Consider the following 27,507-nt stretch of genomic DNA (forward strand, 5'->3'; position numbering starts at 1 on the left):
TCATGCTGATGGATCTGCTTGCATTTAAGTTATAGTATCATGAAAGGTAATAATTCAAGTGGAGAATACTGTGAAAGTGCTACAGGTGAAGAGATAGGGAATTTCAAAGGAGGGGCGAATCCAGAGGCTCTGGAGCAGAAGAGACATATGTTCTCAGCCGTGAAGGGACGGTACGACTTGAACTTATGAAGAGAGTAAATAAAGGCATTCCAGGAAGAGGGAGCAGCAAGAATAGAAAGAATGTGCCAAGGCAAGGAAGTGAGAATCATGGTGTTTCTATGGAATAATTCAGTTTGACATAAAGGGGAGGGGAGGCTCATGGGAAAGAACACTGGAAATTCAGACAGGGACCAGCTCTTGAAAGGCCTAAAAGGCCAGCTTACTGAATTTGGATCTTATAGACAGCGAGCGGGCATTTACTGAAGAGTGGTGAGGCGTAGGCTTTTGCAAGATCCATCTGGCCCCGGGGTGTAAACTGGATCAGAGGTGGGGATGGGGAGAAGCAAAGCAAGAAAAATGGAGTGAGGAGTGGAGCGCTAGAAAGAGCAGAAGGGAGCAGGGCCACAGGCTGGAGACGCAGTGTAGGCAACAAGGAGGATTCATTCAAAGGTGACATGAAGGTTTCCAGTCTGGATATCAGAATGTGTTGAGTGGAAAAACAGTGATCGTTTTGGGTCACCTGAGTAACAGAGGATGACAGGATGACCAGACAATGGACAACGTGTGAAAGCAGAAATGGCACATGTGGTAGGACAGGATTGGGGTTGAAAGAAAAAATTTAAGTAAAAACAAGGAAACATAAAATCATAGCATTTTTACAAGAAAGAGCATAGTTTATGATGTGCCTGAAGAGCCGGAAGAGATTCCTTCTAATAAGGTGAGCCAGGGGAGGTAAAACGGGGGAAACTTAAACAAAGGAACTGAGTGTTGCCTTGTGCACTGGTTTTGACAGGCTGAAAAGGGCAGGGTGTGGTGTTTTAAGTCGTGGAAAACACATAAAAAAGTATGAATCTGCATCAGGTGTTCAGGGAGCTGTGATGGGGAGAGAGGAGTACATGGTGGGACTGGAGATAAAGCTGGAAAGGTGACTGGGGCCAGACTGAGGGCTTTCTATACCAGGCTGTGGAGGTATAGACTTTATTCTAGAAAAGAGTGGGATGCCATCAAAGGTTTCTGAGCAGAGAGAGTTTGGTAGCAGCTCAAGGTATAGTTTGGGAGAAGGAGAAACTTGGGGCAGACAGAGGAGCACCCAGTTTACACACAAGCAACGGAGAGCCTGATCTCAAAGCACAGGCTGGGAGCGTGACACTCACCTGTGAGCTGCCGGTCTCCTCCGCCTTCCGCTTGCAAATAGGCAAGATCAGGATGCACCAAAAGTCCGGGGTTGTAGCCCTTTGTACATGCCTCTGTCATTCGTGCTTCCAGTGTTTCAAATACTTTCTTCTTTGTCACATGAAGTATACCCAAGTTCGCAAAGCTGGTGAAAAAGCAATAACAGCAACATCCACCACCAAAAGTTAGGCTGTCAATGACGAGAGTCTAGTTTTACTCTAGCAAAGCGGCTTTTAAAAAAATACACAGGCCCTCAGTGGCTGGAGCCCACCCTATAATCAAACACGTTACTATGTCCATGGTGAGGCATATGAAGTAGACTCACCAAATGGGATCATAAAGACTACACATCAGGTCAGAGTGGGTCTTGCCACCAAATGGGTCTGTGGCAAACTTAACAAAATATTTTGGTTTTCAGGGTTTATTAGGCTTTCAAATAACAATTCAGGGAGTGGGATACACACACATATGTATGTCTTATTAAGGAAGCTTCACCTAGATTCACTCTGAAGTATTTTCTAGGAGAACTCTTTAAATTTTTAAAAAAAGTCTGAATATAGTACTAACTTATCTCATTTTTTTGAAGAATAGAGGAATATTATATTTGGAAGGTTTTTTTTTTTTTTTTCTTTTGGATCATCCCTGGGTTTCTGGTTGGGCTTTAAAGTCTATAATGGAGTCTCATCTCCTCTTGGGTTATCTCTAAGGCTGGAATTATTTATTACCACTAGAATGCCGTCTAATGCTACATGTATTCAGGATGGAGAACCTTTTATCTCGTGAAGCCTCCATACCTCTTGGGCAAAATATGTTAATAAGCTAAATAAAACAAGTTAAGGGATTTTAAAGAAAAAGCATAAATTACTCCAGCCCTTCATTTTTTAAAGTACATGAAACAAAAAAGTATATTCAATAAACATAGTACAACAAACAAAAAAGTACTTTACCAAGGAGGAGACCCATTTGTTCAACAAATACTTATTCAGCTACTTATTTTTTTAAAAAGATTTTATTTATTTACTTATTTGACAGACAGACAGATCACAAGTAGGCAGAGAGGCAGGCAGAGAGAGAAGGGGAAGCAGGATTCCTGCTGAGCAGAGAGCCTGATGTGGGGCTCGATCCCAGGATCCTGGGATCATGACCTGAGCTGAAAGCAGAGGTTTAACCCACTGAGCCACCAGGCGCCCCTCAGCTACTCATTAGTGCCAGGCAGTGTCCAGGTGTCCTGTCAGCACCTGGGAATCCCTTCCTTCGTAGAATTTATATGCTAGTGTAACCAAAGAGAAGAAACAAAGAAGAGATTTTACAGTATAATTAAGAGGGTAATAAGTGTTACCAAGAAAAATAAGGTAGGAATGGAGAAAAGGAAAGGTAATAGTAGAAGACACGATGTTTTAAAATAGGGAGAAGCCAGAAAAAGCCTCATTGAAAAGATGACAATGAGCAAAGACTCGAAGAACATGAGGGAAAAGACGTGGCTATATGGAAGAACAGTGTTTGAAAAGGAATAGCAAGTATTTGAAATAACAGTATTTGAAAAGGAAGAAGCCAAAACCCTGAGATAGGACCGTACCTGATGTTTTCAAAAGACAACAATGGCAAGGAGGTCAAAGTTACTGGAGGAAAATCCACAAGACATGAGTGGTAAGTGAAACGTTCAAAGAGATAAGTGGGCACACAGATCTTTTAAAGCCTTATATGCTTTTGCAAAGACTTTTATTTGGTTCTGGCTTTTACCCAGGAAGAAAGAAGATCAGTAACAGAAGACAAATATTATGACAACTGGACTAGATGAAACAAAGACTAAGATAGTATCGGAAGAAGACAAGATGAACTAGAAGAAGAAAATATAGGAGATGAAGGCAGAATGAGATGAGCGCTCAGAGGCCCAGAGACGCAATGAGAAACATGTCCAGAGAGTGACAGAAAAAAGAAGGACATGAACTAGCACGATGTATAAGTCTGGCAAATCACTATGTTGTGCATCTGAAACTAATGTAACATTGTGTGTCAACTATACTAAAAGAAAAAAAGGTAGAATAGCTGAGACACACAGAGAAGAAAAACAGACCAACAGAATATAACAGAATATAAGCTTCTGATGGCAAAGATGTCCAGTGCTTAGAACAGTGCTTGATTGGGGCACCTGGGTGGCTCAGTCATTAAGCATCTGCCCTCGGCTCAAGTCATGATCCCAGGGTCCTGAGATCGAGCCCCACATAGGGTTCCCTGCTCCACCGGAAGCCTGCTTCTCCCTCCCCCACTCCCTATGCTTGTGTTCCCTCTCTCGCCGTGTGTCTCTCTGTCAAGTAAATAAATAAAATCTTAAAAAAAAGAACACTGCTTGACATATGGGTATCTAATAAATGTTGAATACAAGAATGTGGGAATTCACACAGCGCAGAAAAATATGCAACATGACGTATCGATACGTATGGAAGCATCGACAGTCTTTTAGAAACAACACCATCTTCCGGCCTTTCAGGCTGTACTCCGATGTAGAGCATCCACAACTCCCTACGTATAGGTAGTGACAGTGACAAACACCTATGTGACTCTTTACCCTTTACCATACAGAAACTGATTTTCATGTATATTATTTAACGAATCCCTATGAAAAGGGCATCATCCTATGTGAATAATTTATTTACTCTGGTAATAAATGGAATAATACAGAAGCCAATCTTCTGTTTCAGATAATGATGGAAGTAACAGGAACGATACTGAACCTTTCACCTTAAGTAACATAAAACACACGGGAAATGGTTTTCTAACACGGGATAACAGGCAGCACAGGGTAGTGATCCTTAAGAAAAACAACTAAGCTGATTCCTACAATAATGCTGGGTTAATGCCTGGAGTTTCCGGGCTGCAGTCTAGGAAGGGAGACCTACACAGGACCTGGTAATCTCCCTGAGTTTTGGAGACGGAGTTAAAAATCTGAGGGGTCTAAAGAGGCTGCAAGTCACAGGCAGAGAACCAGAGAAGAAAGAACCACATACAGAGAGATATTCAGGGATGTACAGTGTGACTCTGCTTTGAGTCTTCAGCAAAGTACGGATCAGAGCATGTGTGTGAGGAAATAACCTGAGACTTGGTGGGGCCAGGGTGGGGGGTACAAAACACCAGAAAGGAGCAGGCAAAACATTTCTTGGAGCGCAATGGGGCTGGACTAGTTCAGGAAATCTTGTAATACATGAATCATCAAGATGGATATTCAGAAAGGTATTGGCTTAGTAATGGTGTCAAATTAACCCTAGATGGAAGGTTGATCTGGCTTCCCTAACAAATCTTAGAAATAAGTCTAGAAAGGATCAAACTGTTCCCAAATTTAATTTCATCCCAATGTTCAAAAGTATTTAAAGGCATACAAAAAAAAAAAAAAAAGCCAGCATGCAACAATCTAAAATTCAAAATGTCTACCATTCAATCACAAATTACCAAGCATGCAAAGACAGAGGAAAAAAAAAAAAAAGAAAAAGAAATAAAGACACAGGAAAATACTACTTATAATGAGGATAACAATAGATCATAGAAACATATCAGGAAATGAGACAGAACACAAAATTTGTAGACCTCTACACTGAAATAGCTATTATAGATATATTCCATATGGTTTAGAAGGTAAAAAGCTTTACTATGTTAAGGAACACTTGCAAGATATTAAAGAGACGTCAAACAAACCTACAGAGATGAAAACTGCAATGGCTGAAAAGAAAAATACACTAGATGGAATTAAGAATATGTTAGACACTATAGATAAAAGGATTAGTGAACTTAAGGACATAGTAATAGAACAATTCAAAATGAAACACAGGAAGAAGAACAAGTTTTAAAAATAACAGATCACCAGTGAGCTCCGGGACAATTTTGAACAGCAAAACACACAGGTAATTGGTGTTTCAGAAGAAGAGGGAAAAGAGAAGTGGATGGACAAAATATTTTGAAAAAATAATGGCTGACACATTTTAAAATTCAATTATGAAACTCTAAACCCAGGGGTGCCTGGGTGGCTCAGTGGGTTAAGCCTCTGCCTTTGGCTCAGGTCATGATTTCAGGGTCCTGGGATCTAATCCTGCATCGGGTTCTCTGCTCAGCAGGAAGCCTGTTTCCCCCCACCCCGCCTCCTCTCTGCCTACTTGTGATCTCTCTCTCTGTCAAATAAATAAATAAAATCTTTAAAAAATAAAAACCTCTAAACCCAGAAATCTAAAAATCTTAATCAACTCTGAAGCACAAAAAAATGAAGAAAACTATGCTAAAGCCCATAATAAAATTGCTTCAAACTAGTGAAGAGAAATGAAAATTAATGAAGAGAAAATCTGAAAAGCTATTGATAGAGAAAAAAATGACACACTACATGAAGAGGAACAAAATATCAGAATGAGGGCAGACCTCTTGCTGGAAACAAGGCAAGCCAAAAGGACCTGAGGGCAGCATATTTTAAGAATGTGAAAGAACATTGTCAACCTGGAATTCTATACTCTTCAAAAATATCTTTCTAAAACAGAGACAAAATGAAGAGTTTAAAGATGTATGACAACTGAAGAATTTATCAGCAGCGGACCAGCAATAGAAGAAAAAGGAAAGGAAGGGCTTCAGGCAGAAGAAAATGCTACCAGACAGAAATCTAGACCTATGAAACAGAATGAAGAGCACTACAAATGATAAATATGTGGTTAAATATAAATACTTTTTTCCTTATTTAAAATTTCTTTTAAAAGATAATTGAGCGTTCAGCCATTCTGGAAAAACAGTATGGAGTTTCCTCACGAAGTTAAAAATAGAGCTACCATATGACCCAGCAATTGCACTACTAGGTATTTATCCAAAGGATACAAAAATAGTGCACTCTGATGTTTATAGCAGCAATGTCCACAATAACCAAACTATGGAAAGAGCCCAAATGTCCATTGACAGATGAATGGATAAAGAAGATGCGGCATATATTTACATAGCAGAATATTACTCAGCCATCAAAAAGAATGAAATCTTGCCATTTGCAACGATGTGGATAGAGCTACAGTGTATTATGCTAAGTGAAATAAGTTAGTCAAAGACAAATATCATATGATTTCTCCATAGGTGGAATTTAAGAAACAAAATAGATGAACATAGGGGAAGGGAAGGAAAAAAATAAGATGAAAATTGAAAGGGAGGCAAACCGTAAGAGTGACTGAACTACAGAGAACAAACTGAGGGTTGCTGGAGGTAAGCTGGGTGGGGGATGGGGTAGTTGGGTGATGGGCATTAAGGAGGGCACTTGAAGTAATGAGCACTGGGTGTTATATGCAACAGATGAATCACTAAATTCTACCTATGAAACTAATAAAAAAAAGGTAATTGAGGATTTAAAGCAAAAATTTAAAAAATAGTACACTGTGGGAATTACCACATCTGTAGGTGTAAAACAGAGTACATAATAGCCAGGGGCTGAGAGACGAGAAATGGAAGTAGTGTTCATATACCATCTACGAAGAAGTATAACGTTACTTAAAGGTAGACTATGATAAGTTAAAGATGTATAGTATATAGCAAGCTGTAAAACAACTTCTAAAAACTAAAAAGTGGTTATAAACCAAAAAGAAGATAAAATCATAGCAAATAATTAATCTAAAAGAAGACAGAAAAAAGATGAAAGAGGGATCAAAAATCGGATGTGATAAGCAGAAAACAAAGAGCAAGATGGGAGAGTGAAACACAGCCCTATTAGTAATCAGATTAAATAGAGATTATATAAAGACCTCAATTAAGAGGCAGACGGTGTCAAATAGAAAAAAAAATAAGACCTAACTATATGCAGTGCATATTTACTCTGAATATAAAGACACAAATAGGTTAAAACTAAGAGGATGGGCAAAAAAATGTTCCACATTAACATTAATGAGCAGAAAGCTGAAGGGTGCTTGGGTGGCTCAGTTGGATAAGCATCGACCTTTGGCTCAGGTCATGATCCTGGGGTCCTGGGATGGAGCCTCAAGGTGAGCTCCCTGCTCAGTGGGCACCCCCTACCCCTGTGCTTTCTCTTTCCTGCATAAATAAATAAAATCTTTTTTTAAAAAAAGGTGAAATGGCTATATATTAGTATCAGTCAAGGTAGATTTTTGAGCAAAAAACTATTACAAGGGATAAAAGAGGGTCATCTCATAACCATAAAAGGATCAGTTCATTAAGCAGACATAAGAATCCTGAGTGTTTATGTATTTAATAAAAGAGCTTCAGGAGGGTCACCTGGGTGGCTCAGTTGTTAAGCATCTGCCTTTGGCTCAGGTCATGATCCCAACATCGAGGGATCGAGGCCTCATCAGGCTTCGTGCTCAGAGGGAAGCCTGCTTCTCCCTCTCCTACTCCCCCTGCTTATATTCCTTCTCTCTCTGTCTCTCTAAATAAATAAAATCTTAAAAAAAAAAAGAGCTTCACACAATACAAGAAACAAAATTTTATAAACTGGAAGAAGAAATAGATATATCTATAAATATCATCAGAGATTTCAACACCTCTCTCTTAACAACTGAGAGAACAAGTAGGGAGAAAGTCAGTAAGGATAGAGAAGACTTGAACAACACTATCAAACAACTTGACCTAATTGACATTTATAGAATACGCATTCAACTCATTTAGACTAAGCATTCTTTTTAAGTGCACAAGGAACATTTACCAAGCATACCATATTCTAATCCGTCAAACAAATCTCAATAAATTTAATAAGAGGACTGAAATCATACCAAGTATTCTCCTAACAGAATGGAACTCGATCAGATATCAATACATAAAGCTATCTAGGCAGGGGTATATTTAAACCAAGATATAATAATTAATTGTCAAAGCTGGGTGATGGATACGGTAAGGGCTCATTGTGGTTTTCTTTCTACTTTTGTGTATGTTCGAAGATTTCTAGAATAAAATATAAAAGAAAACAAGAGCAGGCATTATTACTAACAGCACGTGCAACCGAGAAAACTGAGGATCATAAATGTTTTTTTGTTTGTTTGTTTTTAAAGATTTTATTTATTTATTTGACACAGAGAGAGATCACAAGTAGGCAGAGAGGCAGGCAGAGAGAGGGGGGGAAGCAGGCTCCCCGCTGAGCAGGGAGCCCAATGTGGGGCTCGATCCCAGGACCCTGAGATCATGACCTGAGCTGACGGCAGAGGCTTAACCCGCTGAGCCACCCAGGCGCCCCGAGGATCATAAATGTTAACACATGGGAATGCAAGATGGTACGGCCACTTTGGAAAACAATTTGGCAATCTCTTATCAAAACAAATGGACCCTTAGGATCCATCCCTACAATTCCACTCTTCAGTATTTACCTAAGACCAAAGAAACGAAAACTTACGTTCACACAAAAAGTGGCTCTGTCAAAATGGGAAAGAAACTAAAGGTTCTTCAACAGGCTGACTAACTAACTGTGATGTACATCAGTGGGGTGCGATACCACTTCGGAATGAAAAGGCAGACGCTGCTGGTACACACAAGAAGCAGGAGGAATTGCAAATGCATTATGCTAAGTGAATGAAGCCAGACTCAAAAAGGCTATATACGTATTGCTGGATTCCGCCTCTATGTCATTCTGGAAAAGGCAGAACTGTAGGGATAGAAAACCGATCAGGAGTTGCCGGGGCCTGGAGTGGGAGGTAGAGGCACATAGGATTTGGGGGACAATGGAACTATTCTATACCTTAATTGTGGTTCTTATTCCCGTATTTGCCAAAATTCGTAAGACTATACACTTTAAAGGTTAAATATTACAGTATTTAAATTATACGTTGCTTCAGTAAAACTTGACAGAGGTTTTTTTAGAAGATGGCTCTCACAGCTAATAAAAGAGGGCTGGGTCTACAATCTTGTGTCTTACTCAAAGTGCCATAGTCTCTACAGTAGTTTGCAAGGTATAGTCTCTAGACCGGGAGCATCAGTGAATCCCGAGAACTTATTAAAATGCACACTTTGAAACCGTATCCCAAACCTACGGAATCAGAAACTCTGAGGGTGGGACTCAGCAATTTGCATTTCAGCAAATCCTCTAGGAGATGCCAAAGTACCTAAAGTTTGAGAACCACTGCTCTATGCTCTGCAAGACCAATGAGATCAGAACCTCTGAGAGGAGGGCCTGGCTCCATATTTTTATAAAGTGACCAAAGGTGACTTTAAATAGCTGTCAGGTTTGAAATCCTCTACACTGTGCCAGATGTTTCCATCATCATCATCATCGTCATCATCGTTATCATCTGGGAACTACTGCTGCCCTCTGGGTAGGTTCAAACCCCCATGTCATTAGTTTGGGATTTTATTTATTTATTTATTAAAGATTTTATTTGACAGACAGAGATCACAAGTAGGCAGAGAGGCAGGCAGAGAGAGAGAGAGAGGAGGAAGCAGGCTCCCTGCCGAGCAGAGAGCCCAATGAGGGACTCCATCCCAGGACCCTGGGATCATGACCTGAGCCGAAGGCAGAGGCTTTAACCCACTGAGCCACCCAGGTGCCCCTACTTTGGGATTTTAAAGGGGGCCCCTCTACCTGGCTTTTCTTCCTCTCAGGATGCAAACATTGACTTTATAGCTGACACAAGATTCAAAAGCATCCTGACTCCCAATCTACACTCTAATTTTGAAGTTGGACACTTCCAATCTCAGTCCATACTTTGTTCATTTTCTTCAACCAGCATCTTCTCTGTGTATTTGGGGTTAACATTATAAAACTGCCAATAATCAATTGTTTTTAGACCTATAAAACCACTACTTTAACTGGTTTGCACTAGCTCATTGAGGGAGGCCTTGCTTCTCTTTTGTACTTATATATCCACTACTAGTGCTTACCAATTGGTACATGCGGTAAATAGTAGTTTAAAAAAAAAAAAAACCTTCAAATCTCTCTAAAGCAGGGCTGCCAGGAAACAGAGGGTGTGGTGATTATTGGTGAGGAAGGTGACTTAAAGCAAAGTCAAGTAACAGATAGTTTCCATTGATTGAAAATTCAGAGAACTAAAATGTTGTTCAAATAAATTGTTGATATTCAAGGTCAAAAATAAAATATCAAACTAAAATTATTTTTATGAGGACAGGCACTAAAAGCTAACTAAACAAATGAGTAAGAAATAAAATGTGAAAAAAATAAAGCTAAATAAAAAAAATTTTTAAAGGCAAAATGTTAGCATTCAAACCTACAGTTGTGACTCAAGTTATCTAAAACATGAATATTTTAATCTAGATAACAAAATGTCTTTGAATATAGAAACTAAAAGAACCCCAAAGATAAATATGTCTTTGGCTTTGATAATTTATTTGTTTTAATTTGCTTTTGTTTTTTAAAAATTTTAATTCTGGTGTAGTTCACATACAGTGTTATATTAGTTTCAGGTGTACAATATAGTGAATCAACAGTTCCATATATTACTCAGTGCTCATCAAGATATGTGTACTCTCAATCCCCTTTACCTATTTCACCCTCCCCCAATCTCCCTTCTGGCTTTGGTAACTTAAAAGTCATTTATCTCCCCTGAGTTATTTTTTTATATGTTCTTTTTGATATGTTGGATTGGTGCCCTACTCATGAATATATACTCTTAGCCTAAGCAGTATTGTTGAAGAGATTTCCTGGTTCCATTTCTAGTATTGACAAGTCTGCGGAGTAACTCTGGCTATCTTCCTAAATTTCTCTAGGTCATATTCTTACCTACAAGTTAGAACTGAATAACAGTAATCGATGGCATTCCATAAATACATATGTTGCAAGTCAGCTCATGTTGTTTCATAATATTAGCTAATGTTAGCTCAGTCTAGAAGTTTTGAGAGGTAAAGGGCCTGGAGACAAATTCTGTAGCCCAACACTCATATTTTATAAGGGAAAGATTTAAAGGGCTCAAGAAGTCATAAAGATTACCCCCTAACCCTACTGCTGAGAGTGACAGAAATGAAGAGAATTCTGGTTTCCAGACTACTAGCATATTCTCTACTCAAATACAACAGGTTCTGACATTGGAAACTTAAAAAAAAATTTAAATAAGAGAGACAAATCATGAAGGAAATATTATATTTTAGAAAAGACTGTAGGCAAAAGTTTCTCAATTAAAAATCAATTATAAAGGGAGTACCAGTGTTTCATAGAACACTTTTTTTTTTTTTAAGATTTTATTTATTTACTTGACAGATAGAGATCACAAGTAGGCAGAGAAGCAGGCAGAGAGAGAGGAGGAAGCAGGCTCTCTGCTGAGCAGAGAGCCTGATGCGGGGCTCTATCCTGGGGCTCAATCCCAGGACCCTGGGATCATGACCTGGGCCGAAGGCAGAGGTTTTAACCCACTGAGCCACCCAGGCGCCCCTCACAGAACACTCTTAACAAGAAAGTCTACTGAGTCTGTTGTAACTATCATGTGGCATCCTCTTGACTGAATTTCTTGGTGAAGTTGTATAGGGTCACAAAAATCCCACAGCGCTATGAGGAGACATCTTAATGATCAAACTTGGGAGTGTAGGTGCTCAGAATGTTTGCTGAGTGAATGAGTTCTCCCAGCAACAGAACCCCACTGCAAGAGAGTAAAGGATTTCCTTCCTTTCCTCAGAAACAGGGAACTTACTTCTATTCCTGCTGTAGGTTTCAAACCAAATAACCATTAGTTCCTTCTAAAATCCTAGAAGATTACTAAGCCAAGCCACAGAAACACCAAATTATAGACAACATACTGGCAGTTTTATAATAACAAATGTTATTAGTAAGGAACTTCACCTATAATTTCCTCTAAAGGATATGATTATCACACAAATTAAACAGGACCAACACTTCAAACTGACAGCAGCCTGCTGGGGTAAATCCGCAGAAACACTAAGTGATCAATTAGTCTGAAACTCTGACAATTACCCTGCATCTCAAAGCTCTCACAGGTCAGTCAGGAACCGTAAGAGTATTCCAACACTGTGACATTCAACAGGAAAGAGGCCAGTCGTTTAAGAGAATGTTGAAACAAGTTCATATAAAGCACAACTGAATTTTTTAAATCAATTTAAGCTTCTTCCTCCAATCTAGAGGCTTTTTTTTCTAACATCAAAAGAATCAGATTTTAGTGACTTAAAAGAAAGCTCTCTCTCTAGGTTTTTCACACTTGAATATTTTCACAGTCAAACAAAGAAATACCTAGGAACCTGAAAGTTCAACCTCCCCAATATCAACCAACTTAAGACCTGATCAGAATTCAAAGCCTGAAATGCTACCATCAACTTAATTACAGTTGATTTAAACAATTCCTCTCTTTTGAGTGCATAGTCCAGATTAACTGGGATTTTATCATTAACTGTTTAAACCAGTATTAGGAAACCCTAGAAAGATATTCTTAAGAATCAAATAAAATTAAACTTTCTTACTCCTTTTGGGCTGAACATCTTTTATAATAACTCATTCATATAAAATTGTTCTGTCTGTCTAACTCTTAAATGAATACGTCCCTTTGTATTTAAATTTCAAGTCTGATGAACGCCAAAACAAATTTGCATTCCTGGGCTTCTTATCCGTGCACACTTTCTAAATAGCAGAGAACTGAAACAATATTTATCTATCTTTTTCATGCTCAAAATGTTCATCCTATAAATCCAGACTCAATGATTCATTAAAAGAATCATCAAGAGTATAAAACCATCTTTGAGAGTCTTGGGAAGGTTCCGAATGAAAAGGACACCTTCAATCCAAGTCCCCGGGTGCCATGTTGCCTCCGCTCCTGCCTTTCACAGTGTCATATGCCCTCACTTACCCGACCACCATGTCCTTGGGTCCGGCAGTTACAGTGCAGATCCCATCCTCACAGTGTTTTCCCACCAGGCTGTGTGCGTGCAGGTGGATGTTTTTCCCATTTGTGACCAACTGAACAATAACCTTTGCAGGTCCCACATAGTTGCAGATCTATGTAAGAAGCACATTTAGAGAGTTAGTACATCTGACTATACAGCGACATGGAAAAACATCTATGACAAACTGGTAGTTGTAAAAAGTATGATCCGAAATTTGGAATACCTGTACATATATGACCACAGTTCCATTTAAAAAAAAAAAATACGTGATGAACAAATGACAGGATGGAAATAAAGTAAAATGCTAATGCTGGTTGTTTTGTGTCGGGAGGATATATTCCAGGAAGCAGGCCACTTATAATGTTGTGTGTATTGTTCAAGTTGGAATGGCACATCTCAGAGGATGCTGCGTAGCCATGAAGCAGCCCCCTTCCAACTAGTTGAGAACACGTTTTCATCTGTACCCTCATCACAACTTTCGGTCATGAATGAATGCTGGGTAGAAGAGCCATGAGAAGGGAAGTGGGGTTGATGGACTGATGGAAACCAAGGGAAAGAGAGAGGGGAGCAGAAGCAGTATAACCCCAAGTCTCTGCCATGAGATTAGGCAGGACACAGAATCTTGCCAGGGACCTGGCTCTGAAGGTTGGCCATGGATACCCAAGACCATGGACTTGGTCTGTGGTGATGTGTCAGGACACTGTAGCCTTCAAGAGCACTCTCTGCTATGAGCTCTGATAAGTGAGTTACACATGTCCGGGTCATAGTAAGTTTCAAGTAAGTGCACTCCCTATATGCAGATCCTTAGATCTGACACCTGTTTAGCTCTTGTTTCATAAAATTGGATTTTTCTGTTTAAGGTAATTTATCTTTTTAACTGTTATACCTTTAAAATGTTGATAGGAGACCTAAAAAGGAAGTAGCATGGAAATAATGGCATTTTATTTATTTATTTATTTATTTTTTTAAAAGATTTTATTTATTTATTTGACAGAGAGAGATCACAAGTAGGCAGAGAAGCAGGCAGAGAGAGAGAGAGAGAGAGAAGCAGGCTCTCTGCCGAGCAGAGAGCCCGATGCGGGACTCGATCCCAGGACCCTGAGATCATGACCTGAGCCGAAGGCAGCGGCTTAACCCACTGAGCCACCCAGGTGCCCTGAGATAATGGCATTTTAAAGCAAAGACATCTTGGACCCCCTTTCTCCTCTAGTTGGTCCCCCAGCCTCCTACAGCAGACCACAGATTCCTTCCTTGAGAAAGCCCCAATACTAAACTTGTACTAACAGAAAAGACCAATGGCCTTATTTTTACTTTCCTGAATCCTGTCAGAATCCTGTGATAAATTCAGCCAAACTATTGAAAATGCACTATATTTCCTTAAAGGGTAATCAGCCATCCTCTTGCCTGGGACTGAGGGGGTTTCCATGGCTTTCAGGGCTAACACTGGGAAGAGGTGGCCATCCTATTTCCTTAGCTCTTCTTGTCTCTTTTTGAGGAAGTGAGTGACCTAAATTCAGGATCTCCTAACTATACAAGCATTAGAAATATTTTGATCTGCACAAGCAGCCCCTGGCTTGGAAGGAAAAGAAAGTAGACAGGTAGCCCATCTAGCAACAAATCCTTGATGGAAGTCTTTCTGACATTAACTTGAGGAAGAATCTACACTCGCCAATAAAATTTCTTGGAAAAAGACAGAATGCCCTTCAATCGGTCTGCTTCCCCTCTAAGTATCATCAAATAGATTCATATTCCATTGAGGCAGCGTTTTGTGAGGACTTTTTCAGTATGGATTTTTTCCCCAATCCAATCTCTCACTGCAAGAGTTGAGGAGAAGTTGATCAGAGCTGGGATTGTCTGGCAGAGCGTTCTGGGGAGAGACGTTTCCCGCCCCGAGCAAAAGACAGAATCCTCTCTCATCAACAGTATAGCTCCCCTAGAAACGCTAGCGCCTCTTTGCCTGAACTTTGGTCCAGAGCTGCTGCCAAAGTTTGCTTTCAAACCTTCTAATACTCCTTCCCAAAGCGAAGGCCTTTCCAGGAAGTGGCCTCCCGTCCTTGCAGAGCAAGCGCATCGCACAGAACACTGAGGATTAAATCAGTGTTGACTGCCACCTCAAAGCACAAATCATCTCTAGAACAGGTATAGCACTTAAAAAAGCCTCCTGGCTATAAAAATAATTATGAACGTAGTGCTTTCCCTTTTATTTTTTACTTTTATTTATTTATTTATTTTTAAGATTTTATTTATTTATTTGACAGAGAGAGAGAGATCACAAGTAGGCAGAGAGGCAGGCAGAGAGAGAGGAGGATGCAGGCTCCCCGCCAAGCAGACAGCCCGATGCGGACCTCGATCCCAGGACCCTGGGATCATGACCTGAGCCTAAGGCAGAGGCTTTAACCCACTGAGCCACCCAGGCGCCCAGTGCTTTCCCTTTTAAAACAGGCAGAAGAAAGCCTTTGCCCTTCAGGGCAGGACAGGGAATGAAAAGTTCTGGGTTTGCTCCAAAATTGGTAGTTGTGCCCGCAGAGTCCCTGGATTGCCGATGCAGTTCTAGGCCTTGGTGTCAACACGTGAAATCAGCCTTTGTTATGATGACATATTCTACAGGGACTTCTTTGGCAGTAAACGAATAGCAAAAAGCACTAAATAGACATGTAATTTCACTCCTAAGTGCTCGGAGCATAGGAATGCAACCATGTAAGGCATGATGAAATGCTTCACTTGGGTGAAATCAGGGAGGCCCTCCACTTAAGCAGAACACCAGAAGGAATCTAGCGATTAGAGCCCAATCCCTTTGGATATCGGGGCCCTTCAATGTCACCACTATGAAGGAATCAGTCGCTAGAACTGAAGGATAGACTAGGAGGCGTCCTCAAAAAGTACTCACATCTTTTTCTTGCTATTACTTCATGACCGAAGGGTGGCAAGAATGAGGAAATGAGTAGTCCTGAGGTAAAAGGACCTGAAAACTTTGCCAGTGACTAATGTGCAGTTTGATCCATTTAAAAGACTTTAGGTCAGCATGGCATCATCTGGTTTTTACACCAACCACAGGGCAACGACAGGGAGGCCCCTGGGTTTTGTGGACTTTCCAAAATACTGACAGAAAGAAGAAAGCTGAAGTGTGGGGATAGAAAAAAAAAAATGATACTATTTTCAGGTTGTACGGCCAATGAAGACAATGGAATTCTAACCTGGGGGAGGGCATACTTCAGAGAATGCCGCCATGACTGAGAGCTATTTGCCACTGATCCAGAAATCCGTATGTTCTACAGAGAATCTGGTTATTTTTATTCAGCCTCCCTACTTCTTTGAATAGTGTAGTTCCCTTGAAAATTAAGTTTACAGAAAGTAACTGCATCTGCCAGGAAGGCTGGGTTATTTTTGAAAGAATCTGAACACAGCAGGCTCTTAAACGCTAAAGGCTTGAATGCAAGTTAAGCTTTCAGTGAAAGCCAAGGAAACAGAGGTGAACATGTGAGTAAGCAGCTACCAAGGGACACTGTAAGAGCACCTAGTCCAGGGGCAGACTAGCTAGGTGTGAAGACAGTTCCACCATTTACTAGCTGTGTGACCTTGGGTAGTGTTCAGTTCCTCATCTATACAATAGGGATAAAAATAGGGCCTCGCAGGTTTGTTACAAGAATCAAATACGTTAAAGTTTTTATAATGCTGCCCGGTAAATAAGAGCAATATACAGTTTTAACTATCATCTTCTTGATTACTGTAATGCACTCCCCTATCTAGAGACTTACAACTGCACTGAGGTGATTTTTTAAAAATCCTGTCTAAAGGCAGGGGCTGGAATAAATACCAATTCAAGCCACTTTTATTCTTAGGGTTAAGTTTTTGTTTTTGTGTTTTTTCCCCAGAGTGCCATATTTTATTGGGCTTTGTTAATTTTCTAGTAATGTACCGTGTTATTATAGTAACAGCTATTATTCTTGGAGATGCTCAGGATTTCTCAGCTTCCTTGATGAAATTAAACCTTTCTTCTGGGAGCTTTATGATGCAACAGTCCTGATGACCATAGGCTAGATCTGCTTTTTGAGTAAAAAACAGAAACCTAGTGTCGCATATAATACCAAACTTAGTCAAATCACCTCCTTTTATTCAAAGTTATTCTGTCATGCTCTGGCAAAGTTCATACTGGTTCTTAAAAGGTGACTAAGAAAAGTAGTCTAAAATGTTCTGGGGATCAGAATTTGAAATGTCCGGTATACTTACTGAGGAAATTTGACCCAATCTCTTTGGCAGAAGAGTCAACATGAATGTAAAACGTGACACATGAAGGAGTTCTTTTCTTTCTTTTTTTTTTTTTTTTAAGATTTTATTTATTTATTTGACAGACAGAGTTCACAAGTAGGCAGACAGGCAGGCAGAGAGAGGGAGAAGCAGGCTCCCCGCTGAGCAGAGAGCCCAACTCGGGGTTGATTCCAGAACCCGGGGACCATGACCTGAGCCGAAGGCAGAGGCTTAACCCACTGAGCCACCGAGGCGCCCCGAAGGAGTTCTTTTCTGCTTAGTCTTTCTCATGAAGTGATAACCATGATGACGATAATTGAGGAGGAGGAGGAAGAAAAAAAAAATCCATAATTTTCAAACAGAAATCTATCCTAACTTTACCTGTGTACCTAACTTGGTCCCTCTTCTGCTAAAACAGCAGAGCAATGTGATTCATCTGAGAGCTCTGAGGTTAAGGTGCCAGGCTCAAATCCCTCTGTTACCACTTACTCTATAGCTGGGTCCATAAGGAAAGATGGTTAACATCTCTGGACATCAATTTCTCCATTTTTAAAATGAAATGAAACGCACTCGATTCCACAAACTGTTTTTGAGGATTAAATGAGGGAATACAGCGCTGACACTTAATGGGATTCGTAATCTCAAATATAAACCTTTCTCCTCTCCAGACTGCTACTTCACCAAAAACCCAACCATATCCATTTATTTAGTGAGTATTTCTTAGGCTCCTTCTATGGTTCATGCACTATAGAAGGCCGAGGACTGAAGGGAAACAATGTGCGTGCAAAACAGACATAACCTCTGTTTTGATGGGAATTAAATAGTGGGGCTCATAGCACTCAAAGAAACTCACAGAGAAATAAACGAAATAAAAGAAATAAACACCTAACTGTGAAGCCCTTACAAAAGACACACATACTAGGAGCTGACCTGGTCAGGAAGTCAGAGAAAGATTCCCGAGGGAGCAACGAGAGGCAGGAGTATAACAAGGAAAGGGGTGGGTAGGAGATAGCGGGTTGAGAACAGTATGTACAATGGGCCTGTGGTGACAGTCCTCCTCACTGTCTCCCCAGCCATACTCATCACCATTCTCAGGATTTCCTGCAAGTGGTTCCAATCTCCCCAGGAGTGTCCCTCCCATCTCTTCTTTATCTACAACCACTCATTCTTCAAAGGTAAGACCTAAATATGCATCTTCCATGGCACTTTCCTCACCACTTTGGCCCACAAAACTCCACGACTATCCCCTTTGGCAGGGGCATGGGGGTGGAGGTGGGATGTGATTGGAGTGAGGCAGGAAAAGCAAATGCAACTTATTGCAACGAGATGATGGTAAAACCAATTTGCAGCTCAAGGGTTACTGACCTAGCTCTCTTGCTTGTTAAACCCCCAGAGCACATACATCTATACTTCGTAACATACTGTTCGTATGGAAGGCCAGGGAACGTGTTAACTCAGCCAGTCTTCACGTCAGCCCTGTGGGGTCAGTAGGGGTACTCCATTCTACAGCTGAGGGAACTGAGGCACACAAAGATGAAGCAAACCACCATTGTTCCTATAAGTAGAGTGTTGGGTGGCCCTGCGAACCTGGTATATCCAACTCCAAAGCCCATTCTCATTTTCCATTACACTGCCTACCGCTGGCTCAATGACTTTTTCTTTTGTAAATACCCCGTCTGCCCGGTGTTGTGCAGCTCTCCTTTGCGGGGAGGTGACAGTGACTCCTGAATAACCTGTTTGTTTGGTTTTGCTGCTGTGTGTTGTGAGAAAGTCTCAGAGTTAGCAGTGAGGTGGCAGAAATGCACCTGTCCTCTTGCAAGGCTCCTTCATTAAAAAAAAAAAAAACATGCCACAGACACCATTAGCTACGCATCGATTCCTCTCAGGTGGCATGTCAGATTATAAAACAAAGAAGAAAGAGAGGAGGAGGCACAGGCAGGCGGTTGAAGAAGAAAGAGAAGGAAGAGGAGGAGAACGGGAAAAAGAAGGAAAATAATAGTTTTCATTATGTATCCTCTCTCGGTGATGATAGATAGATTTTCCTGTTCTTTATTCTTTGTTGAGCACCCAAGAAGTACAGAACAACCTTTATTAAATGAGAGAGGACAGAACCACGTCTAACATGGTTTCTGGCACGGAGTGGGAAGATGCTCAGTAAAACTGGCTTTTTCCTTTCAAGGTATGGGATTTAAAGTTGATCCCGTCTGGGATCAAATGCCAACTCTTTCTTCTTCTAGCTCCGTGACCTTGTATAAGTTAGGTAACCTCTCTGAGCCTCACGCTCCACAGCTATAAAACGGGCCAGTAATGCAACCTCAGATGGCTGTTGAAGGACAACACAGTGCCAGACACATAGCCAGTTCCATGGAGGCACCGGTTTCTTTCCTTCTCTTTTATTTTATACACGTCCCAGTTCTTCCTGGGCCTCTCACCAACCCTTTTGGGTAGACAGAGAGGACACTATCATCCCCATTTTGTAGAAGACAGAAGTTCAGACAGACTAACAAGTGACATAACCCAAGGTCAGACAGCCAAGACATGGAGGACCTCGGAATTCATCCTATGTCTTCTGAATGTAAGCAAGGGAGGTGTTCTTAGTAAGGTGGGATGATGTGAAAATATCCTTTGTGACCCATTCACTGTTGATAACATGGTTGTTTTTCCAGTGGGGCACCTGGCTGTGCACTGAGTCAGTCACATTCCTTTACCTTGTTTACAGTCCTACTTGTCTGACCAACAACACATATGACTCAGATGTCCGGCTGGGATAAGAAAGGCAAACTCAATACAACAAAATGTGCTAAGAGTGTGTTATCGACTACACAGAGAGAGGAATAAAATCCTGGTCTACCTATAACTCTGCTTTCAAACTTGGAGTCATCTGTCATACTTTGACTTAAGGTTTCTTTTTTGTCTGTTCTATTTTAATTTTCAGTTTTATTGCATTAATATCGCTGTTTATAAATCATGATTCTTTCAGAAAATAAGTAACACAATTTCCTTAGATTCAAGAATTGTTGGCACTTGGGGAGCCTGGGTGGCTCAGTGGGTTAAGCCTCTGCCTTCAGCTCGGGTCATGATCTCAGGGTCCTGGGATCGAGCCCCACATCAGGCTCTCTGCTCGGCTGGGAGTCTGCTTCCCCCTCTCTCTCTGCCTGCCTCTCTGCCTACTTATGATCTCTCTCTCTCTCTCTCTCTGTCAAATAAATAAATAAAATCTTAAAAAAAAAAAGAATTGTTGGCACTTGTACCTCAACAGGTGTCATCACCTCATTAGTAAATTACAAATAAATCCTTACCCTTTATATGGCCCAATCATCCATGCTTGCAGAAGAATAGAGGAGGAGTACACAATGTATAACTTATAGATCAATCATGTTACAAATGTTCACTTATAAGCCAATTTTTCAGAATTGGGGTTTAGTCTAGAGTAGTGGGATTCAGGTACGTCTCTCACCATCCTTACCATACTATGTGTATTTTCAAATTCTCTTTTTTCACCGAAGTATACAATTATAACATCTAGGCAGTCCTTCAAAAATATCCTGACTCTGACCACTTCTCCCCACTGCCGCTGCTGCTCCCTGGTCTAAGGCCACCGTGATCTTCTCCGAACTGTTTGCTGGGACTGCCCCACTTCTGCACTGCCCTTTCTCCTGAATGATCTTGCTCAAGTCAGGTCATGCCAAGTCTTGTCACTCCTCTGCTCAAAGTTCTCCCAAAGTGAAAGCTGTCGAAGCTGAATGATTAGTACAAGGGGACTCATTATATTGTTCTAAGTATATATGATTAAGATTCTCCATGATAAGAAGTTAAAGAAAAACAACTCCAAACCCTCCAATGCCCTTCCATCTTAACAGTCCCGGGCAATCTGACACCCCACCCCCATTTCCTCCTTCATCTTTGTTTCTTACTGCTCCCAGCGCGGCAGTCACATCAGCCTGCTTGCTGTTCTTGACCTGGCCGGCTCAACTCCTGACAGCTTCTGCACCGGCTGTGTCCTCTGCCTGGAACACTCTTCTCCAGATACCTGCACATTCTCTTGCCTTCCTTCCGGCTTTGCAGAATGCCCTTCTCTCCGGGGTGGGGGGGGAGGGCGGGGGGGGGCGGTGCGGTTCACAGTTTACCCCACCCCTATTTAAACTTGACCACTCCAATCCCTGCATTTCCTTTCTCATGCTTTATTTTCCTTTCTACTAATTACTACTTAATTTACAACACACTTTACTTGTATTGATTATTGGCTATCTTCTAGACTAGAATAGAGGCTTTATCAGAGAAGGGATACCGATTCGTTTCCTGCTAAGTCCCCAGTGCCTGCAGTAATGTTTGTCATAGTGTGGGTATTTGATAATTGATTCTTTAGTGAATATAAGATTAAGTAATTAAGCTATAAAATGTTATCCATGGAAGGCAATTTATTAAAATATAAAGAGCTGTGTTAAGTAGGAAGTGGAAATAAGGTAACTACATTCTTTCTCTTATTTTATCTTTAAAAAAAAAACAAAAACCAACCATGGCTAGATTCCGGTGTAACCTCTCAATAGACTATTTAAATTAGAATATGATTATTTTACATCAGAGCACATTAGCTTGAGTTGGTGGAAGGGTGTCTGGGTAGGGGCTCTAGAACCCCAGGATGGTAAGAGGAATCTAACTGCCCAGTGGTGGGAATTCTGGCAGCTGTGGGAAAGGTAAAGAAAGACCACTCTGAAATCATCTCCCTTGGAAAACCAAGGTAGCAGCTCTCCTCTTAAAAGTCCGAGACACCCCCATGTCCTTCCCTCACCCCACCCTAACTGCTGATGCCCATCAGGCATTCTTCCACAGGGCTAAAGAGTCTTAGCCCCCGACCCAAACATATCTCTCTTCTTTGCTTTGTTACTGCCCTCAGGGACCCAGAATTCACATTTCTGGTCCACCCCAATTTCACAGTCCCTTCCTCCCCATGTGAGAGGGCTCTTCTTTGATGTTCACTGTGGTAATTGACAGGAATAACCACCCCACAGGATTATGAGACAGCACAGCTACACCTGCAAGATCTCAATCTACTGGGGCTCCTTTTTTCCCCCTAGGCTCCCTTGCCATAGAGATCAGGCTCTGCAGTCCGACAGTCCTGGCTTTGAACCCTGGGTTCTCCCATTACTAGCTGCGTGAGGCTGGGAAAGAGAGTTTGCCTTTTTGCCTTGTTTTCCCATCTGTGTGTATAATGTGAATGCAAATACATAATCTTTGAATCTTCATGCGGATTAAAGATCATTTAAAGTGTCTACTATGGTTCTTGATACACGGCAGGCACAAAATAAAGGACAATGATTTTCATTTGTCTCTTCAAGCCTTAAGCAGATTATCTGCAGTTGAGAGATCCTCTCACTTTGTTGAGAGGGTGGAAACCATCACATGCGAATCTGTTTAACCTCCTTCTCCTTACTGTTCCCTGGGCTCAAAATGTCCCTGTTACTTCACATATCCTCCTCTAATTCCGAGAAAGGTAGGTCTGTTCCCTTTTCCAGCGTCAACCAGTCTGTTTTTGCCCTTAGTGCCTACTTATTCCAGACCTCCTTGAATTACCCTCTTCCCTTCCTCTCAAAAGGACCCTTCCTCTTAGCCGCAAAACATGTACAGTCTTCTCCCTTATTCTAAAAAATCCCTTTCCTGATAAGGATGATGACAACTGTGAAGGTTAGCATTTATTCAAACTACGGGCCAGGCATAACCCTAGGAAATACAGAAATAGAGAATGATTCTTTCATTTCATCTTCTCTCAAATAACCCGGCGAGAAAGCTTCTTAAAATGTCCTCCCACCTGATTCAGTACCATTCTCTTTCTCCTTACCAAGTATGTAAGCAAAGTTCTCATCTTTAAGTACAAAGCTGTACTTAACATGTAGCCTTCTGCAAATGAACTAAATCCCTTTTCCCCCAAATGAAAAAGTGCTTCAAGGTCATGATGACTGGGCTCCCTGTTTCCAAATCCACTAGTCACTTCTTAACTCTTCCTTCCGCTTCACCCCTCAGAAACCTGGGCTGTCTTACCATTCCCTCTTAGAAACTCTCCCCTCTCACTTTTTGGACACCTCTGCTAAGGTGTTCTCCTTCCTCCCCAAAGAGAAGTTTCTTCAGAGATTCAGTCTTTGGCGCACTTCTAATCTCTACCATGATCACTCTGTTGATGTTCTTATCTAGTCTCCCAGCTTTAATTGTCTGTGCCAAGCAGATAACTCCTTAATTTAAAACCCATGTGTTTACCTTCCTTGTAAGCGTCTGTAACATTGCCAGTGGTCTGCAGAGCATCTTCCTGTCCACAACATCTTTGTAACTCAATCTGCCCATGACTGAGTTAATGGCCCTTTATTCTGGAACGTACTCTACTGTTAGATGATCCTTCTAAGCGATTGCACTGGAAACCTCCCTGTCATCTTAGACACTTCTGCTGTCTTCCACATTCAGTCAGTTGCCAAATTTCAGTGAGGTCATAGTCCCCAGATCTTTGGCATTTGTCTTTCTCTTCTGTTCTCATTGCCTTGGTTTTTATCCATTTCAGCCTGAACTCTTGAGTTTAACTCAAAAAGAATCATGGCAGTTCTTCTCACAGGTGTCCCTGTGCCTCTCCCTTCCAAAATCCCTTAACACGTTACTATCAGGTTTATGTTCCTAAAGCACAATGCTGAGTATAGCATCTCATTCTCGTATTAAAACTTATATAATAATCTACCCATTTTCCACAAAACCCAGTACAAATTGTTGAACCTTACGCAGTTTAGCCCTGTCATACCTCTCTAACCTTATTCCCACCTCTCTCTTTCATCTACTCTTCCTACCAGCAGAATTGTTCACTATTCCCATTCAACCTCAGACTTCTAAGTTTGAGGCTTTGCTGTTGATTTTTCTGCTTGTGCTCTTTTCTCTAGTTAGAGGTTTGCTTTCAAATTTCTATCTTTCCCTCAAGAGCCAAGGCAAAAACGCAATCTCCACCTCTGAGTCTTCTATGACCACCCTAGCTAGCCGGCTCTTGCAAGTCTGTCTTGGTCTTGGAGCCCTTAGGTCATTCACTCTTCCAGTCAAAAAGCAAAACAAAACAAAAAAACCCAAACAACTTTATTCAGCCATCTCCACATGGCAGCTACAGGTGCCGATTAGGTAGTGGTGAACAAAACAAACACAATATTTTCATCTTTCAGATATTTTAGGACATATTTTAGTTCCTCTATTAAACTGACTGATCCTTGAGGACAAAGGCACTATGCTATTTAGTTCTTTCCGATTTCCCAACCCCCAGCACAGAAACAGAACCAATTTAACCAATCCTTAAAAGAACTAATGAGTCTGGTTTGATCTCGGGTTTCAGCACCAAATAAATAAATAAATAAATAAATAAATAAATAAATAAATAAACTAATGACTGAATAAATATTTGGCTCCAGGCTACAAGGAGGAAAGAAGGAGCAGCAAAGTGGTTAACTGCCCCAGGGGCAGCAGTGAGTAGTGAGGAGAGGGGGCTGACAGCAGGGCCCCCCTAGGCTATCTTGCCCTGAGGTCCCTGTTCTGTAATAGGGTTTGTCTCACCAACAGAACCAGAAGGGATTGCCCTGAGGAATTTCAGAAAAGTCTGAATAAAAGGAGTGTGAAATTCTACTAACTCTACTAACTCCTTGGCTTGAAATCACAGTAAGGCCGCAGAACCTTGCACTATTTTTAAGATATTTTTTATAAGCACTTGTACTCCCTTTCTACTTCGATCCAGGTTTTCCACTAAGAAAAGGAACTGCCATTTATACACAGACTTGCTGCAGAGATGCTACCTCTTTAATTTTTATAAATTCAGTTCTCAGGCGGGATTTAACCCTGACATAGCAATTTCCCAACTGTGCTGGGGCTTGGCCAAGATGGTAGGATGGGGGGAAAACAATCATCAAGGTCGGTTCCAGGTAAAACAGAAGTGAGAGCTGGAGGAGGGAAGCACTGCCTTAGCCACAGGCCCTGGGTGATCAGGGAAGTGGACCTCGCCATTCTCCATCCCTGCCACACTCTTCCAGAGTGGCTGGAGAGGAGATGGCTTTCCCCACCAGCATCCCAGAGACGCGCTGTCACCCTCCCGCCCAAAAGAAAGCGGTCCAAACTTCATGGAGCCAATTTACATTTTTAAGTCCCTGAAAAATACCCCAGGAGTGCAAACTCAGGAAACTTTAACCCACCTGAAGCCATAACTTATTTTCTAGTTGATCCCAGGTTTGGAGAAAACAAACGGGATGATAGCACAGTTTGTCAAGCATGAACAAACTGTGCTTAATATAAACACCTCAGAATTCTTAAATGTGTGAAAGAATGTTCTCCTGAAGTCTGCAAATCTTGGGTAAGAAGATCTGGATTCATTCTTAGTGTTAAAGTTTTCGTTACCCAGCCAGTGGCCAGAGCTCTAGCCATAGTGCCGCTAAGATCCTTGGTTAGCCACCTTTCCTTCTCGGGTCCCTGACGTCTTCGTTTGTAGAATCACTACATAATGACTAATACATCTTCCAGCTCTAAAATTCTATGATTCCTGTTTATAGGTATGGGACACACAGGACAACATCCAAATACCACATTTTCAAACTGAAGGGAAAAAAAAAAAAGAATTTAAGATCACAGAATTTCTGAGTTGGAAGGACCTTAATAGAAAAACCTCATTTTAAAACTATGAACATTTTAAAAACATGTCACCACAATTACAAACTGAGAAAACATACAATCAACACTCAAATTACCTGTTGCAATGGGGCCTCTGATAGCATGGAAAATCAAAATTCAGAGACAAAGAAAACCTTTATGTTAGGCACAGATTTCAACTTTTGTCATTAACACTGAAATTGAGTACCCACAGTGTTTATTTTCAGTTAATTCAAGGAGGGCCCTGACCTGGGAATTAAGTCCTGTTAATAAAGATAGGTCTTTTCCTGGGTTATGTCAGAAATGCGTCAATTACACAAGTTGGTGGGAGGGAGGCACAGACAAGCAAAACAAAGTCAGGAGGAGAAATTTTGGTCTATGAAAGTTTTTTTTTTTCTTAATCCATACAAACTGCATGAAAATAATGAGAAGGATTAGACCACATATAAGTTATGACTGAAGTAGGTCCAAAATAAAAATTTTAGGTTTCTGATTCATTTATTCTTTGAAAATGGAAGTGATTAATATAACTTTTTAACATTATTTAAAAAATATTTTTATTAACATATAATGTATTATTAGCCCCAGGGGTACAGGTCTGTGAATTGTCAGACTTACACACTTCACAGCCCTTACCATAGCACATACCCTCCCTGATGTCCATAACCCAACCTTTAACATTATTTTTGAATAAAGTCTCTCAACAGATTGTTTTTGACCCAAACTTGATTTGAGATAATTAAGATTATCTTCCAACTCAGATACTCAAATTTAGTTGGGATTATATAAAACTAATTTCGTTCTTCTCAAAGCCTCAAAATCATCCTCAGGATACATTTTTCTTGCTTACAAAACCCATTCTATTACTTTCCCTGAAACCCACTGGTTAAAGAAGTAATTAAATAATTTGGCTCTCAATGACTGAAAGTACTCAGAGACTTTTGATGTAGAATTTAATTTGTACTGGAGTAAATACAGCTGCCTGTACAGAAAGCGGACCACTTTGGGAAGAAGACAATTAACTGTTCCTTTCTTCAGAAGGAAAGTACATAAGATAAGGCATTTCAACTCTTCTTCCGTGACTTCCTGTGGAAAACCCCTACCAAATTAGAAGCATTACGAGTGAGTAGAACTGGGAAATTTTCTTTGTCTGATTTCTTGTTGCCACTTTATTGGCTAATTTACATCCCAGACATCGATGGGGCAAAAGAGATAATGCGACCTAAGTGTCAGACTGAGGTTAACCAACATGTTGTACCGTCTACATACTATGATGTAAGCAAAAGAAGAAAGGGGGAAACAGCAAAATTTCTAACAAGCTCTAAAATAACATCAGCCAGGAATTTGGAAAAACGGCAGGACTTTAAACCTGCAAAAAAAACCCTTCAATGCGATAACTTTATATTGTTCAGTTCAGTATAAAATGACTAAAACACAAAGTATATGAAATGAATCATACCCTCTGATGCTTGGGCGAAATGTTCTGCAAGTTATTATTTTATG

The 27,507-nt window shown here is 40.8% G+C and overlaps 1 protein-coding gene across 2 annotated transcripts in view; it reads right to left on the bottom strand.

The window, feature by feature from the left end:
- LOC111153611 (nuclear factor kappa B subunit 1) overlaps positions 1-27,507 on the bottom strand; it is a 118,866-nt gene that overhangs the window by 38,453 nt on the left and 52,906 nt on the right. For both annotated transcript variants that reach the window (XM_022512744.1, XM_022512753.1), the window contains exons 6-7: positions 13,077-13,225; positions 1,314-1,477 (exon numbers count right to left, since the gene is read on the bottom strand). In XM_022512744.1, the coding sequence (XP_022368452.1) occupies positions 1,314-1,477; positions 13,077-13,225 (313 nt within the window). The remainder of the gene's footprint in view (positions 1-1,313; positions 1,478-13,076; positions 13,226-27,507) is intronic.

Source organism: Enhydra lutris, unplaced genomic scaffold (assembly GCF_002288905.1).
Source record: "Enhydra lutris kenyoni isolate GAN:26980312 unplaced genomic scaffold, ASM228890v2 scaffoldscaffold3, whole genome shotgun sequence".
Classification (NCBI taxonomy): domain Eukaryota; kingdom Metazoa; phylum Chordata; class Mammalia; order Carnivora; family Mustelidae; genus Enhydra; species Enhydra lutris.